The 17,432-nt window shown below is 50.7% G+C and overlaps 1 protein-coding gene across 1 annotated transcript; it reads left to right on the top strand.

Annotated features, from left to right (window-relative positions):
- Positions 1-8,751: 8,751 nt before the first annotated feature.
- Positions 8,752-13,061, top strand: LOC111173974 (keratin, type II microfibrillar, component 7C-like). The gene is given in 10 exon segments (XM_089920753.1): positions 8,752-8,773; positions 8,776-8,813; positions 8,815-8,935; positions 8,938-9,119; positions 9,858-10,066; positions 10,867-10,927; positions 11,703-11,796; positions 12,010-12,176; positions 12,437-12,562; positions 12,813-13,061. Coding segments are annotated over 10 exon segments (1,254 nt in total). The 3' UTR covers positions 13,047-13,061.
- The last annotated feature ends 4,371 nt before the right edge of the window (positions 13,062-17,432 follow it).

Consider the following 17,432-nt stretch of genomic DNA (forward strand, 5'->3'; position numbering starts at 1 on the left):
TCCTCCTCTAGGAACCCGGGTCCTATTTATGCTCAGGTGGAAAGTGCTTGGCTATGCAGATGGGGTTTTGCAATTTGTGCTTTATGGGCTTGGGTGACTAGCTGGGTCCAACGCCTCTCTAGAATGTGCTTTAATAGTGGAGTGGCCCGCACCCTCCTCTGTGTAAAGAACGCATGTTTCATCTTCAAAGTGCCTTGACAGCAGGGCATGCACACATCTGAGGGTACTGGAGAGAGAAGGGCAGGGCAGGGGAGGGGAGGGAAGAAAGGGGCCAAGAAAAGGAGAGGAGAAGGGAAGCCAGATGGGGCAGAAGCAGGCAAACTGTATGTGTGTAGGGTGTGAGTGGGGGACCCAGGAAAGACTGCGATATTTATGAATAACTTCTAGAAGTTTCCATCCCAGTAGTGGCCAAGGTCCTACTATAACATAAAGCTGTATTTCCCCCATCTGCAGAAAGTCCAGTTGGCTGCTGAAATACACCTGACTTCCTGTCATGGCAGCAGCCAGCAGATTATTAAATATTTGTGTTTTATGTCTTCTTCCACTTTTATTATGAGAGTTTTCAAACATATAGAAAAGTTGAAGGAATAGTACCTGTGTAACAAACACCCTGATGTGTTCCACCCAGGTACCCAGATTCAAGAGTTGTTAACATTGTGCCATATCTGCTTTCACATTTGCCCAATTATTTGACGATTACAGAAAGCATAACATGGAGCCCTTAAATACTTAAGCATATGCATTTCTTAAGAATAAGGACAGTACCATTTTCACATGCAAGAAAAAGAACGATAATTCCAAAGAATCATTTACTATCCATTCCATATTAAAATTTCCCAATTGCCCTAATAATTTTTAAAAATAAGTTTTCTTGATTTAACTTATCGCTCTATCTCTTGTATTTTCTGTACACTGAAAATTAACTCGAGCTAGGCTGTTCAGTATGGTAGCCAATAGACACAGGTGGTTATTTAAATTAGTTGAAATTAAATAAATTCAAAATCTAGTCCCTCAATTACATGCCACACATGACTACTGGCTACCTTATTGAACAGCACAGCTACAGAACAGTTCCACCATCACACCAGCTTCTATTAGATAGTGCTGGTCTGGAGGCTTGACTGGGTTTAACTGAAACATTTTTGGGCAGAATATGTCATAACTGATGCTTTATAACTCATACTGTATTACCCCAGGAAGCACAAAATGTCAGGTTGTCCTGTTACTGGTGATGCTAAATCAGATCACTTGAGTACATTTTCCCCTTTACAATTAGAAAGAACTCCATAGGGCAACATAGGTCCTACTTTCTTTTTATTGGCCACCTACTATGTGACCATCATTATATGCCATAAATGATCTCTAATTCTCACATCAACCCTATGAAGTATGTATCATTATCCCCATTTACAGATGGGGAAACTGAGGCTCAGAGAGGTTAAATAACTCAACCAAAGTCTCCCATCTATTTTTTTTAAAGATTTTTTTAATGTGGACGATTTTTAAAGTCGTTATTGAATTTGTTACAATATTGCTTCTGTTCTTTTAAAAAATATATTTATTTATTTATTTATCTATTTTTGGCTGTGTTGGGTCCTCGTTGCTGTGCGCGGGCTTTCTCTAGTTGTGGTGGGTGGAGGCTACTCTTCATTGCGGTGCTCAGGCTTCTCACTGCGGTGGCTTCTCTTGTTGTGGAGCAAGGGCTCTAGGCACAGGGGCTTCAGTAGTTGTGGTACGCAGACTCAGTAGTTGTGGCTCGCTGGCTCTAGAGTGCAGGCTCAGTAGTTGCGGCGCACGGGCTTAGTTGCTCTGCAGCATGTGGGATCTTCCCGGACCACCCCAAATCGAATCACATCAAAAGGATACAACTCCTGCTAGTGTTGGAGGGTCTTCTGCAGAGGTGGGGGGTGGCTGTGGCTCACCAGGGGAACAAGGGCACTGGCAGCAGAAGTTCTGGGAAGTACTCCTTGGCGTGAGCCCTCCCAGAGTCTGCCATTAGCCCCACCAAAGAGCCGGGTAGGCTCCAGTCTCCCATCTATTAAGTAGGGAAGCTCAGGAGATGCAATGCCTTCTCACCTATAGGCTATGGCAACCCCTGGATTTCCTAATCCCTGCAAACTTTCAAGAGGGTGGAGAAGTTGTTAGAGAGAGGATATCTGTGGATATAGGATTGGGGAGAGTCAGTCTAAGGAAGGTGGGCAGAGTCAGAGGAGGCTGGAATGGTTGCAACCAGGAGGGCCAATGGGCATGTATGTGGCACAGGGCAATGAGAGGCTGGGGGCGGGGTGGAGATCTGCAGGACCGTGTGGCTGCGAACTGAAGGAAGGGGATGGAGAACAGCACTTTTAGTTACTTGTTTACCTCTGGTATATTGTCAGTACCTAGATAGGTTATACTGTGTTCTATGTACCCGTGAAGCACCCCATTCCAATAGAGCAGGTCTAGAAAAATGATACCATAAAGTACAGGGGTTTGCATTAAATGGAAGGGAAGAAAAGAGAAGTGAAACGCCGCAGCTAGCAGTCTTCCCCGCCCCCCCCCTCCGCCCCCATAGCTGCTGTGTCTTAGGGGCAAAGGCAGGCAGATCAGCTTAGGGCAGGAGGGAGGTGGGGGGGGTTGGTGGGCAAAGAGAATAGTGTGTCTGTGCAAGACATTCAGGAGTGGGGCTTGTGACAGGACTGACATGGGGGCACGGACTGTACCAGCCATCTTGCCATCCCAGAGGAGGGCGTCACTCCTGATACTTTATGTGTTTGGGGAGCTGGGCCAGCTCTTCTGAGGCCCTTTATGCCCTCATCCGCCACTCTGGGCACTGCCCACAAGGCAGCCGTGGTGCTCCCAGCCAGCCAGCTGGCCGGGTGTCCTGAGGAGAAGCCCTGTGAGTCAGGGTGCAGCTCACACACGCTTTGCCTTTTCTACCAGTGTAACTCCCTATAAAAATGCCACGCGTAAACATGAGCTAATTACTAATGGCTGGTCTTTGCTAAGCAATTTGAAAGGAGCAGCAAGCAATTTAAAACAAGATATTACAAAAAATTCAGATGTAACATTTCATTTAACGTCAGGTATTATTAATGGCTGCTAATTTTGAAGACCTAAAAAGACATTCAATCTGTAGGTTTTCTTAGAGTAAAAAAGCTTGTGGTGGGGGAAGAGAAGAGGGGAGGGGGGAAGAGTTGGCAGAATGACCACTCCGTGGTCTTGGCTCTGCCAATGGGAGCTTTATGGAAGTTAAAATTGCTTTTATGGTGAAATATACCACCCCCCAAAAAGAAAGTATAGGTGGTGTGCCTACCACCTGTAGGAAGAAATAGAACATATGTGTAACTTAGGAGCTTCCTCTGAGCCTCATTCTCGCTGTACCCCCTTCCTTCCTGATCCAGGGATGGCTCCTCTCTGGGATTTTGTGTTGAATCATTCCCTTGCTTTTCTTTACAGTTTAAGGACCAAGGAATGCATCCCTAGACCGTATATGATTTAGTTTTCCAGTTTTTGAACTTCATATAAATGGAATCATAATGTGTGTATTCCATTGTTCAGTGTTGCTTCCTGTATTGTGTTCATTTTCACTGTGGACTGTATTCTTTGTATGAATATGTCACAGTTTATTCATCTTTCCACCCTGGTAGCCTCATGGTTGCCCCCAGAGTTTGTATTATGAACAGAGCTTTTCCATGTCTTCTGGTGTATTTGTGCAAGAGATTTTCTAGGGTATGTGGTTATTTAAAAAAGATTATTCAGGTAGCGTATACTTAGCGTAGAAAACTATTTTATGAATATTCTTCCAAACTTATAACAACATCTTTTGATGTTCATCTTACTTCATAGTAGATACTATACTGATTGCCCAACTTTCGTTAATGCGTTTAATTTTTACAATTACCCTCTGAGGCAGGTGTTATTATTCTAGTTTTACAGATGAGGACCCTGAGGCCTAGAGGGTTAAGAGATTGCTCAGGTTGTGTAGTTAGAGGCAGAGCTGGCACTCAGAGCTTGGTGTGTTTGATCCCAGTGGAAGGGATGAGTTTATCTCACTGCACTCCTATCCATCCACCATCTGTCATCGCTAAAGTATCACATGGTAGATGGTGTTTGTATAGGACACAATCATACACACTTGCTAATCCCTCCCTCCAGTACCTCTTCAGGGTCCTTCAATGTGCTCTCAGGGTTCAGGGCCAGAGGATGAACTCACCCTTATTTGATGTGAGCTTCCAGTTCTAAGAGAAAAGCTGAACATATACTTAGATCATGAACAAAAATGCAAACCCTGCAGCACACCAATGGGTACAAATGTTTGGTTCATGGCTATATTCCAAGCGCTTGGCACATAGTAGGTGCTCAATAAATATTTCTTGAGTGAATGATATGAATACCAGCTGCATATTAAGTGCTGAGTAATGGAGCCATCAAAGCTTGGTGGTTAATAATGCAAAGCTTTTTGGTAAGATGGGGTGGGGACCAGATGAAGCAGACCAGAGGGCAGCCATTCCTGGGGCTACGGATGGGATGGGGAGAGATCCGGGATGGGGCCTGAAGGAAAGATGCAGTGAGTTGATGTGTTCTTTACCTGAGTCCTTGACCTGAGTGATGATGGGGTGGTAGGGAAAAGCAACCAACAAGGGCAAGAATTCTGAACGCCATGGGTCAGAGTAGAGGTGGGGTAGGGTTGGGGAAAGAAAGAGAGAAGTGGATGGAAGGTAGATTTCTAGATAAAAGGAGGAAGAAGATGCTTGGTGTTAGACCCTCCAGGGCCCCTTGGAAGAAGAATGGAGACTGGCTGGGGTTTGAGGAGAATGGGAGGGAGGGGAGATTGGGGGAGACAGAGAGGAGGGGAGGGAAGTGGAGGACAGTGGAGGAAAAGAGGGAGAAGACCCATGGGAGAATGGTGGGGAGACACTCCAGGGGTGGAAGAGCAGAGGAGGATGAGGTTGATGGGGGAAGGGGCACAGCACTGAGGACACGGTGTAGACCTACCTGGAGGGGTGGGCAACCTCGTCTCCAGCTGTAAAGAAATGAAGCTTCATGGGGCAGAGACGTGGGCTGGGGGCGGTGCAGGGGCTCAGCCTGGTTAGTGGGAATGGGCCTCGCCAAGGGTGGAGCTCCTGAGTCAGGCTTCATCCTCTGCCAGACTCTCCAGGATGGCCTTTGGCCCTCCCTCGTCCGGTGAGTTCTCATGGATAATTGGCCACTGTTTCGGCCTGTCTTGGTGAGAAGGCAGAGCTCTGGCACGACCTCTTGGATACCTGCGAGCCTAGAGTGCAGTTTTGGTATCTTCCAGATGTAGAGTCCACAGGCTGCTTCCCAGCCTCTAGCCATGGAGCAGAAGAATGACATGGGCCCTGCTTCTGAGGTCTCTGTCTCAACTGGCTCTCTACTGTCACAGCATCTCAGGATCCCTTCCTCTTCTGCAGGGTCCCTCAGCTGCCCGTACCGTCCACTCTCTGAAATATCTCCATGTACATCTTGTTACCAACACTGTCCCTCCTGCTGCCTTACTGAAGCCTGTCCTCACCCTTTCCAGGGAGCCTTTCTTGCCTTTCTCATCAGACCAGCTGTATTTCACATTGCCTCAGAATGGGCACTGTCAGTAGGCCTTGTGCTCCTGAGCATCTGATGGTGTAGCTAAAACCCAGCCCTCTTCAGATTTCTGGACTTTCTCAGGAACTTCTGGGTCTGTCTTCCTCATCAGATCAGGAGCTCCAGAATCCATGTCTCCTTCCTCTTAGTGTTTTCCTCCCTCCCTCCAAAATTAAGACAGGGTTCAGCATATTGCAGGGACACATCCATCGCAGAATCCCTGAATCCCGCAACAAGATGTTACCTTGTTTAAGCCATCATCCATTTTGGGGAATCTGCCTTATAACATCCTCCAGAGGAGCAGGATGGACTGAAGGGAGTCTTGAACAAGAATTTCTCAATGTTAAAACCACCTGATTTACCCCTTCTTTCCAGGCAACCCTTGAAACAAGATCTACTTGGGCTAAAAGAAGAGGCTGTGATCTCCAGATATGAAGGTCTTTTGGTTCGCCCTGTCTCCACAAACATGATAGCCACTCCAGAATAAACAGTGTTTCTCTTTTACATAAAGCTTCCCTAAATGGGAGACATAATGCAAGCTCCTTAGGAAACCATGACTACTTGACCCCCTCTGGCAAGTCTTTCCTCAAATCCAACTTCTGTCTTTCCAGTCGCAGCGAAAGCCTGACTTCTCTTGCTCTCTTTGGAATTCCATTATACTTGGATGGATTATCAATGGCAAATCCCCCACTCTCAACCCCATGGTATCCCTGGGCTACTGACCAATCAGGAGTTTTCAGAATCAGGCAAAAAAGCAAGATGAATGAGCATGTCATTGATTTATGGCTGAGGACTTCCAATAAGGCCAAATAAGACATACACATTTATCAGTTACTACAGAGAACAGACTTTTTGGACTGTCCAAGCTTTTCTTTTCATTCAGTAGTGTGGTTGCCCAAGGATTGGTGACATTTTCCCTTTGCCTAAGAGGAGAGATTCTCATTGGGCCATCCCTGGGGCAGTTGGGTTTGAGGATGGATGTTTGATTTGGGGTTCTTTTCCAGGATAAAGGAAGTGACGATGGTCAAAGGTCTCCAGTCCTCCCTGCCCCTTGGACTGACCTCCATGGTAGAATAAGAGTTGATAACATTTATTGAGCACTTGCTATGTGCCAGGTGTTGAGGTAAGCATTGTCCATGTATTTTTAAATTTAATCCTTCTATTAGTCCTTTCAGATAGGCACCATTAGCGGGAATTTTACATAGGCGGTTTAGGAATGTGGGTAGGTATGTTCCATCAAACCTGCCACTACAACTACAGCAGCAGCACCCATACCGACCACTAATATGATTACATACTCAGAGTGTGTCAGGCTCTGTTCTAAGTGCTTGACACTGATTAATTCTTTTAATGGGTACTATTATCCCTATTTTACATATCATGAAATGAGATACGGAGAGGTTAAGTAATTGCCTGAGGTTCCACAGCTAGAAAGTGGCAGAGCAGGACTTTGAAACTAGGCAGTTTGGAATCTGGGTCTGTGTTCTTAACTGATAAACCATGTACTTAAACTTTTTAGTTTCAGTTATATTAAGAAATAACTTTGCGTAATGACTAAGTACGCACATACATACATATCACACGCTGTTGAAACAAAAGATCCTGAAATGTTACTTTTACTACAGAAGTTACACTGTAATATTTTCTACTATATTCTACTCTACTTGATTTTGTCCTAATCTGTCTCATTAAAATTCTGGTCGTTCCTATTGGTGGGTCACAATATGAACTCTGAAAAAAAAAAAAATGCAGTCCCAGAGCCTGCTGCTTCTTAATGATTACAGTAAAGCACATCTGCGCTGTGCTCTGGAATTTACTGAGCATATGCACATTTCTGTAATACTCCGAGGCAGCACTAGGAAGAAGAGGCTCAATCCATTTCCCAGAGGAGTGAACTGCTTTGCCCCTAGATCACACAGAGCTATTCATGGCAGAGCCTTGGTTCCTACCCAGCCTTTTACCGTTCAAGGCCCAACCTATCCACACTGGATGGATGGATGGCACACATCAAAATGGATGTGTTCTGACATCTTCCAAGGCTACCGACCAACTGCTGTAAAGGGAAGGGGCTTGCAGGTTTGCTAGAGCATGGAAAGCAGTACGGGCTAAGGGTGGTGATGGCAGGGGGCTGGATGCTCTCCTTATATGTCCCTATCTGGAATGATTCTCTGGTATTTGGAGCCAAATGCTATAGAGATTTATAACAGCTGTGTCTACTCCAGTCCTTCTGGGCCCTGGAGAAAACATGGAGACAGGAGGTGAACTCCAGACAGGCTATCCTTGCCTGGGGCCTTGTTGGAAATGGCTGGGCATTCCTGAGGCCACTGAGCCCGTGTGTGCCCCCTTAGGCCCCACGGAAGACTCTGAGGGAGGGATTGCCTTCTCTCAGCATAGGTTGACAAAGAAGGTCTAGTAAGTGGCCTAGGGACGGGTCTGCGTGCAAGTGAAGGTAGGTAAGTGTGGATGTGAGCACGTGTGAGTGTGTGTGAGATTGTGAATGGGAAGGCCAGCGTGTGAGTGCACAGTGTGTACGTGTGAGTGTGTGAGAGAGGCAGAGAATATGTTGATGGGTATAGGTGAGGGATTTGGGAGCACATGTGCGATTAAGTGAGAGACCGTGTAAGTGTGGGGCTTTGGTGGTGCAGAAAGAGGCCGTCAGTGTGAGGGAAATCACCAAGTGCGCCTCAAGTTCCGCACCTTCTGTTGATCTCACACTCCCCCAGTGTTTCGGGGCACCATGGACAGCGGCATGATTCATCAAATGGGGCAGGACAGGAGGAGCCGCAGCCCGGTCTCTCCCTGCCCTCCATTCCAACCTGAGTCACTGCTCCCCCATCCTCCAAACCCGGAGCTTTGCCAACTGTGTATAGGGAGGTTGGGGGTGGGTGGGGGAGGTCAGCTGGCTCTTTGAAATCAAAAATTGTGCATTTTAGGGTAAAGGCCAGAAACATCTGGTCGCATCTGGCCCCCAGTTAAGCACATTAAGGAAGAAGCAATAGCAGCTAAACAGCCCAAGCCTATAAAAGTCTAACTGCTTGTAACCCATGGATGTGTCAGGCTCCCCACATATATAAAGGGTCCAACGATGTCCAAGAAGTAAACACCTTCGTCCACTGTGCCCTCCATTAGGCCGTCTTCCTCCTCAGAGCCTCCCGTGCCCCAAAAAACACCATGACTTGTGGATCTTACCGTGCCGGCCAGCCTTCAGCTGCGTCTCAGCCTGCGGGCCCCTGGGCCGGCCGCTGCTGCATCACGGCCGCCCCCTACCGCGGCATCTCCTGCTACCGTGGCCTCAGCGAGGGCTTCGGCAGCCGCAGCCTCTGCAGGGACTTCCGCGCCGGCTCCTGCGGCCGCAGCTTGGGTACCGCTTCGGCGGTGTGTCCGGCCCCAGCCCGCCCTGCATCACCACCGTGTCGGTCAACGAGAGGCTCCTCGCGCCCCTCAACCTGGAGATCGACCCCAACGTGCAGTGTGTGAAGCACGAGGAGAAGGAGCAGATCAAGTGTCTCAACAGCAGATTCGCTGCCTTCATCGACAAGGTGGGTGTCCTTGATCACACCCTTCCTGAACCCTCCCTTCCTGGGCAGGCACTGAAGGGGTAGTCGGGGGGCAGGAGAGATGTGGCCCAGGTGAGCCCCGAGTCTGATGGAGGAGACGGACACATATCCAGGGCACAGAAAGATCAGAGAGATGAGTCTAGAGCAGGGGCTCCTGATGATGCAATTGTTATTATATACAACCTCTGTCCAGACAGGCAGGGTCCCCATAGACAGACAAGGACAAGGTTGGGAACCGCATGTCGGAGGAAGAAGGCCATACATGCAAACAAGACACAAAAAATGCACATAAGATATAGAAAGAGGACCACAGGTCACCCTTTGGGTGGGTGTCCTTGATCACACCTTACCTGAACCCACCCATGCTCAATTCAGGCTGGGCACTGATGGGGGAGTCAGAGGCAAAAAGATCTCTACTTGGCTCCTGACCACATGCCACCTAGGCTCAGCACGTCAGGATAACTCAGTTCACCTGAGCAGAGACTGATCATTCCCGGCCACTTGCTCTCACCCCTAACTTGGAAAATCCAAACATAGATCCCAATCCCAAAATCCAGAAGTTGCCTTGTCTTCCACAGCACCCTCTGTGTAATCTCTGCTGAGCTCCTGGTTTGGGAGTTTACCTTAAAGCAATCAGCACCCTCTCCCATCCCCACATGCCCCAAGTAGGCTTTGGGGCAGTGGGAGCCATCTGACCCATCCTCCCACCCCAAATGGCAGGTGCGCTTCCTGGAGCAGCAGAACAAGCTGCTGGAGACCAAGTGGCAGTTCTACCAGAACCGCCAGTGCCGCGAGAGCAACCTGGAGCCCCTGTTCCAGGGCTACATCCAGACGCTGAGGAGGGAGGCCGAGTGCGTGGAGGCCGACAGCGGGAGGCTGGCCTCGGAGCTCAGCTACGTGCAGGAGGTGCTAGAGGGCTACAAGCAGAAGTGGGTGCGGTCAGGGATGATGCTGGGCACAGGGATGGACTTGAGTTAAAGCCTACTGGATGAGACTGGAGAAGACTTTCCAAGAAGGGCCAGTGACCTTGCAGGGCAGGTGGGCGCTGTGCAGCAGGATCTTCACATCAGGCAGTCATCGATCAGATGCCTGAGAGCAGGGCCGTGATTCCCCAGGAGGTCTCTCTCTGCTCCTTCAGCCTTCACTTCCTGGAGCCTGATCACCCAGCAGCTGTGCCCTGCGGTCTGTGGGGAGGGGGCTTCTGCAGTCTCCCAAGCCATCTCCTCCCGGCCTCTCAGGCTCTCACCTGTAGCACCTGGACTTGATATGAGTCCCAGTGTCGCTCAGGGCTGCCAGGTCCTGGGGCTGCTGGTGTCCCACCGTCTAGGGTGCGGAGTGCTGAGGGCCTCTGGGACTCATGGGCCCTCCCACAGCTGAGCTAGGATGGACACCCAGGAGAGCGGAGGCTGCAGTGCCCCACACGTGCTGCTGTCCACTCCTAGCATGGGGCTGGTGCTGAGTCCTTATTCTCCAGACGGGACCTCAGAGCAGCTTTGGGAACAGGGCTGTGAGGTCCCAGAAGAGTGGCCCCCTGGACCCCTCAATGCAAAGTGGAGAGAGAATCACAAACACATCCCAAATCCAACCACAGCGGACCCCAGCAGGGCTGCCAGGGGGTGGGCTCTGTTGGCAGGTCCCTAACATTGCCTCCTTCACTGGTATGAAGTGGAGGGGGTTCTGGGGAGACCTGCCCTGCCATGACCTCCCTTTCTGCCCTCTTCTGCCTCAGGTACGAGGCGGAAGTCACTCTGAGAGCGACAGCGGAGAATGAGTTTGTGGCTCTGAAGAAGGTGAGTCACATGGGATCGGGAAGCAGAGCACGAGGGATCTCAGAATGACAGGCTCTTGCTGGGGAGACCCATGGTCTCAACCTCAGTGCGGGGTGCAGTGACCTTGCCAAGTCAGGATGGGAAATTCCCAGGGATTAGGTCATGAAAGGCCCATGTAGGGCTCTGAGAAGGGCACTAGCCTTGGAGTATCCACCAGCACCCTGCCCTGAAGCCGGGGCATGGCTGAGTTGAGCTCTGGATGTTCTTGTGCTGCTCCAGAGGTGGTGGTGTGTGGCTGGGGCCCCATGGAGGCATGGCGGCTCCAGTCTCGCTGTTGAGGGATGGTGTCCTGTCTAGTGATGCAGGAAGTCTGATTAGGAAGAGGGGCACAGTCTCAGGATCTCGGGGAGGATGGAGCAGAGCCAGGAGAGGCCAGGTGGAGTCTTGGACGACTGCTGGGGGACAGGGAAGTGTCAAGGTGGCTGAGTGAGGGAGCCAGTCTGGCAGGCTTCCTGGTACAGGGGAGGGTAAGAAGGAGAGCTGGGAGGTAAGAGGTCTCAGGTAGGAGGAGTGAAAGGCTGGTGACCCATCTCCAAGGCACGAGGCGTTTGTTCTTAGAAGCGGAGGAGGTGGTAAAGTGCCTCCGGGGAAGGTCAGAGGTATGGAGATGGCACGGGAATAGTAGCACTGGGAATCCTTTCCCCCTCACCTCCATGTAATGGGTGAAGAGAGAGAGGAATGTGGGGGTGGTGATCACCAGAGGTCCTCTGAACTCAAAGACTCCCCACCTTTCCAGGATGTGGACTGCACCTACCTCTGCAAGTCAGACCTGGAGGCCAACTCAGAGGCCCTGATTCAGGAGATCTACTTCCTGCGGCGACTGTATGAGGAGATGAGGGGTTGTGGTCCAGGCAGAAAACCAGCAGCTGACTTGGAAGAGAGGGTGTTGGTCTGGGATCAAAGTGGGACAGGGATTTGGGCAGGAGCTGCAGTCCGTGAGGCTGTCAGAGAGGGCGGGGGCTAGAGACCAGGCAGGTCTCTCACTGTGGTGGGGGAGGGTATGGTGTAAACCACACGCATCTTCCTCCTACCCCACCATCTGCAGGAGATCCGAGTTCTCCAAGCCCACATCTCAGACACCTCGGTCATCGTCATGATGGACAACAGCCGGGACCTGAACATGGATAGCATTGTGGCCGAGATCAAGGCGAACTATGACGACATTGCCGGCCGCAGTCGGGCCGAGGCTGAGAGCTGGTACCGCAGCAAGGTGAATGTCTCAGGGCACCTACCTCCTAGACGTGGTGGGAGGGATGGGTGGTATATATGAACAAGGCTTCTTTTGTGTGGGGACTCTGATTCCTAGAGGTGGAGAAAGAAGTGCAGACCCCTCTCAGGTTGTAGTGGCAGGACATGGCTGCCACGTATGGTTGCACAGGCTGTGCTGTACAATTTGCAAATCATCTGTGGTGTCCCGAGTGGGTGCGATGTCCCATCCTGAGTTTCATGAGCCTCTCTGCTTCCCTCCAGTGTGAGGAGATGAAGGCCACGGTGATCCGGCACGGGGAGACCCTGCGCCGCACCAAGGAGGAGATCAACGAGCTGAACCGCATGATCCAGAGATTGACGGCCGAGGTCGAGAATGCCAAGTGCCAGGTAGGGGTCGTTTGAGGCCCACCCAGGGTCCCACAGGCAGTGTGTGCACCCAACTGGATCTCACCTTTCATTCTCCAGCCCATCTGCATGACCTGAGTCCCAGGTTGTGGTCACTTAAGGAAACCCATGTGATGAAGAGAGACCTGTTTCTGGGGTGATCCCAGCTGGCCAGGAGAGACTGGATGCATCCAGGAAGTGGACACAGAGACCCAGGGACCATAACCCATCTTGTTCTCTTCTGGGCCTTTAGAACTCCAAGCTGGAGGCCACTGTGACCCAGGTGGAGCAGCAGGGCGAGGCGGACCTTAATGATGCCCGCTGCAAGCTGGCCGGGCTGGAGGAGGCCCTGCAGAAGGCCAAGCGGGACATGGCCTGCCTGCTCAAGGAGTACCAGGAGGTGATGAACTCCAAGCTGGGCCTGGACATCGAGATCGCCACCTACAGGCGCCTGCTGGAGGGTGAGGAGCACAGGTGCGTACAGTAGCCAAATTTCTCTCTCAGCCCTGCCTGGGTTCTCAGTGTGCTGTCCCTCACATTCCTACTTGACTCCTGTTTCCAAACCTCCCCATCCTGCAACTGGAAAGGTAATTTGAGTTATTCATTAGGTATGTTTCTAGCCCCATTTGAGTCTCTCATGCCCACTTAGGTGCTGATCTGAGATTGGTGCCTTTTGCAAATCTGTTTCTCAGAGCCCGGGGTCAAGGCCATAGTCATTGCTTTTCCTGAGAAGCCCTGTCTGGGCTGGGCCACCTTCCCTCTATAGTGCCTCTTCCGTCCCGGGCCCTCGTTGCAGATGTCCCTCAGGGTTCCAGGTCTCTTTTCAAGCCTGGTGCTGGCCCCAGCCCTGGGAGTTCAGATTTCTCCCCAAATGACAGCTTCAATAGGAGGTTTTATCAACACACACTTATATATTTTAACCACAGTGAGCATCCCTAAGTGGTCGTCCATTGCAGCAAGTGGGACTAAGGATAGACAGACAGCAGGGACTGGTCTCTTGAAGCAGCTGCCCTGGTCTGGGCATTTTTGCTTGTTGCTTGTTTTGAGGGCGTGGGGAGACCCACTGGTCTTCAGCCTTCTATGTTCAGCTGGAGGGGGGCGGCTGAACAGCTCCTATGAGGACAAGAGTCCCGGGGTGTTGCCTTTGGTTCTTTCCCCAGTTAGTCAGGTGCTCTTACCCTGAGCCTTCCTCTTCTCATGTCCAGCCAGGCCCTTGGTCCTGGGAAGAGTAGATTGAGGATGCAGAGGGAGCGTCCTGTGTGTTGGGGAAATGAGGACACAGGTTTGGTAGCTGGAATCAAAGCGATCACATGTGAGACTCGCAACAAACGCAAGTAATTGCCTTGGAGATTTCAGAGGCACTGGGGCTCTCTGGGCCTGGGTAGTTTCATTGGGGCAGAATTCTAGGAGGGAGAATTTTTCAAGACTGAGTTTGAATGCTGGAGAGACACTGGAAACAGTAGCACTGGAAACAGAGGTCCACCCCTTTGCCACAAAGCGCTCTTGGAATGAACTCCGAAGCTTTGGTGTGGGTTCCCTAGGAAACCTGGGCATGGGACGGTAGATGGTGGGCTGCGGATTCTCCACATTTCTGAAGCTGATCTTGACAACCCTTTGCCACGGTCCCTCAGAGGGACTCTGTGTGTTTTCCTTAAGGAGAGAGCGTTGTGTGGGAAGGAAACACGGGCTGGGTGGAGTTAGGTGGCAGGAGTGATATCCCTGCCTCCGGCACTGGTTATTTCCTGTCTCTGGGCCTCAGTTTCTCCATCTGTTAAGTGAGGGAATTGGTGTAGCTAGCCTCTGAGCCTGCTCTCAATGGGTTCTAACATCCCATTCATTCATGCAAGTTATTTATTGAGCCAGGTATCGTTTGGGGCACTATCTGCAATGGGGAAAAGAATAGACAAAAAATTCTGTCTTCCCGAAACTCACATTTTAGTGACACCAATCAGACCAGATTCAGGAATTTTAATTTGCTGCACCTCAGTTGTATTTACAAGTCCATAAGAACCGAAATAAAGAGTAGCAGCTACCATTTTTGAAGTGCTTACTGTGTGGCAGGCATTATGCACTTGTAGGCGTATTCTGAGTTCATTCTCACAACAGATCAGGGAGTAGATTTTCCCCAGGAGGAGACAGGCTGAGGGAGGGCATTTCTGAGGTTGCTCAGCTAATAAGGGGTGGAGAGCTGGCGCACCAGGTGATCTGTCTCCAGAACCCATACAGTGACCCGGCTACCGCTAAATCGCCCCTTCCCCTGGGCAAATGCGCAGAAGGAAGGTGGGGGACCTCACCTTTCACCTTGTTTGTGTGTGGTCCAGCGACTTTTCAGGGCACTGACCTTTCTCCGCAGGCTGTTCGAGGGCGTCGGGGCTGTGAATGTCTGTAAGTAGCCTCCCCTCCCCCTTCTCCAGCTGGGTGGTCACAGTGCCTTTGGGGAGGGAGCATTTTCGCTGCCCCAAGCCGCCTGGCTGTGGCAGTGCCTGACCCGCGTCTCTGCCTGTTCTCCCCCCATCCAGGCGTCAGCCGCTGCCGCGGGGGCGTCGTCTGTGGCGATCTCTGCGCCTCCGGCGCTGCCCCTGCTGTCACCACCAGCGTCTGCAGGGCCCCCTGCAGCGACAACGTGGTGGTGGGCACCGCCGACGCCTACGGCCCCTGCTCCGGGCTGGGCTGCAGCATCGTGGGCTCTAAGAGGTGCTAGGGTCGCCCTGCGCCCAGCCAGGACCTCTCGCAAGCGGAACGCCCCTTCCGTGGCCCCACGCGCCGCCGGCTGCTGGCCTCCGGAGAACAGGCTCCAGATGTGTACCTTTTGCCTCTCCTGCTCCCTAGCTGCTCCCTCTGTGTGCCATCCCCCGGCACCTGAGCCCCACTGAGGCTGGGGCGCACCTTGGCGTCTTTCTGCAGTCTTTCCTAGTAGTCGTTTGGTTGTTCTGAGGACTTATCCTTTCTTCCGCCTTCTGTTTTTTGCTGGATTCATTGGTCTTGCCTGATCCCTTCATCTAAGCTTGGGGGAACAGGACAGGCCCCAGAATCTCCCCATCTGCGCATCCTGGGGAATCTGCCAGTGTGCTTGTACCTATGGAATGGAGATAAAGAACACTGATGGTGGTTTTCCTGTAACTCTGTGAGGGATGTGACCCATTGGAGGGGAGACCATCACCTTCCAGGGACGCCTGCGGAGGCTTCTATAAAAGCCGGTGAGTCAGCTGCCTGCAAGTTTGTTTGCCTTTATTTCACTCTTTGTTTCCAATAAACTAATTGTAACTAATCCAGCCTGGTGCCTCAGAGTCTTGCAAACGCCAGGGCCCTCCTGTGATAGGTGCTCCCTGCCAGAGATTTCTTCAGGACTTCTCATGCACTTAGTTATTTTTCAGTAGGTGAAAATGACTGCAGTAGAAGCTGCCCACCTGGCCTTGAGCAACCTGAGGCTTGGAAAAACAAGAGAAGACCCATGGAGGCAGGGAATCCCTCCCTGCCTTGTGTGGTTACGGGTTTCTATAGACCAAGGTTTCTCAACTTCAACACTATTGACATTTTGGGCTGGAGACTTCTTTGTTGGGGGTGAACGTCCTGTGCATTGTAGGGTGTTTAGTAGTAGCAATGGCCTCTACCCACTAGAAGCCAGTAGTACTCCTCACCTCCAATTGTGACAACCAAAGGTGTCCCTAGACATGGCCAGATGTGCCCTAGGGCTTCTCAACCAGGGTGATCGTCCCCTCCACCCTGCTGGGGACATTCCTGGAGGGGGAAAGTACATGAGGAAATGGGTGAAGGAAGGCATGTGGGACGACAGTGTGAGGGAGACGAAGAGCTTTGGGTCAGGAGAACCAGGCTTCTAGCTCAGAGTCCCGATTCTGCCATTTCTTAAGTGGGTGACTTTGGGCAAATTGCTTCCACCTTCTGAGCTTCAGTTTCTTTGGCTATAGAATGAGGGATGTTGGACATTATTCCTAAGGTCCCTTCTGGCCGCCTAAGTGAGATTATGTATTTAAAAGAGCTTGGTTAATACAAACCTATGTTTGAATGTTGGTTCGCCATTTACTAGTTCTGTAATTGTGGGCAAGTCATTGATCCTCACTGAACTTTAGCTTCTCCATCTGTAAAATGGAATAATGATACCTCCTGGGTTGTAGGGAGGTTTCAGATATCTATTACACATAACGAATCACTCCAAAATTTAGAGGTTTGAAACAATAATGCTTTATTATTTCTCATGATTTGATGGGCTTACTGGGCAGCTCTTCTACTTTATGTGATGTTGTTTGGGATGCTAGGATGTCTGGAAGGTCCAAAATGATCTCATTCCATGTAGCTGGACTTGGTACTAGCCACCAGCTATGAGTTCAGCTGGAGCTATTGGCCAGGATGTGTCAGTCAGGGCCTAATCAGGAGACGATAATTTGAACAGATGAAGTTTAATATAAATAATCATTAACTATAACAGGGGATTGAGTAATGAGAGACTGGCTAGTAAGAAGCAAAAAATCTAAAGCGTACAGGAGCTGCTGGACTACCCTGGTGGTGCCGTGGTTAAGAAGCCGCCTGCCATTGCAGGGGACACGGGTTCGAGCCCTGGTCTGGCAAGATCCCACATGCCGCGGAGCAACTAAGCCCGTTTGCCACAACTACTGAGCCTGCGCTCTTGAGCCCTCGAGCCACAACTACTGAAGCCCACGTGCCTAGAGCCCATGCTCTGCAACAGGAGAAGCCACAGCAATGAGAAGCCTGCGCACTGCAACGAAGAGTAGCCCCCATTCGCCACAACTAGGGAAAGCCCGCATGCAGCAACAAAGGCCCAATGCAGCCAAAAATAAATAAATAAAATAAATAAATTTATTTAAAAAAAATAAAGCATACAGGAGCTGCAGATATA

Source organism: Delphinapterus leucas, chromosome 11 (assembly GCF_059928025.1).
Source record: "Delphinapterus leucas isolate spDelLeu-1000000601 "Yukka" chromosome 11, BTC_Dleu_Yukka2, whole genome shotgun sequence".
Taxonomy (NCBI): Eukaryota; Metazoa; Chordata; class Mammalia; order Artiodactyla; family Monodontidae; genus Delphinapterus; species Delphinapterus leucas.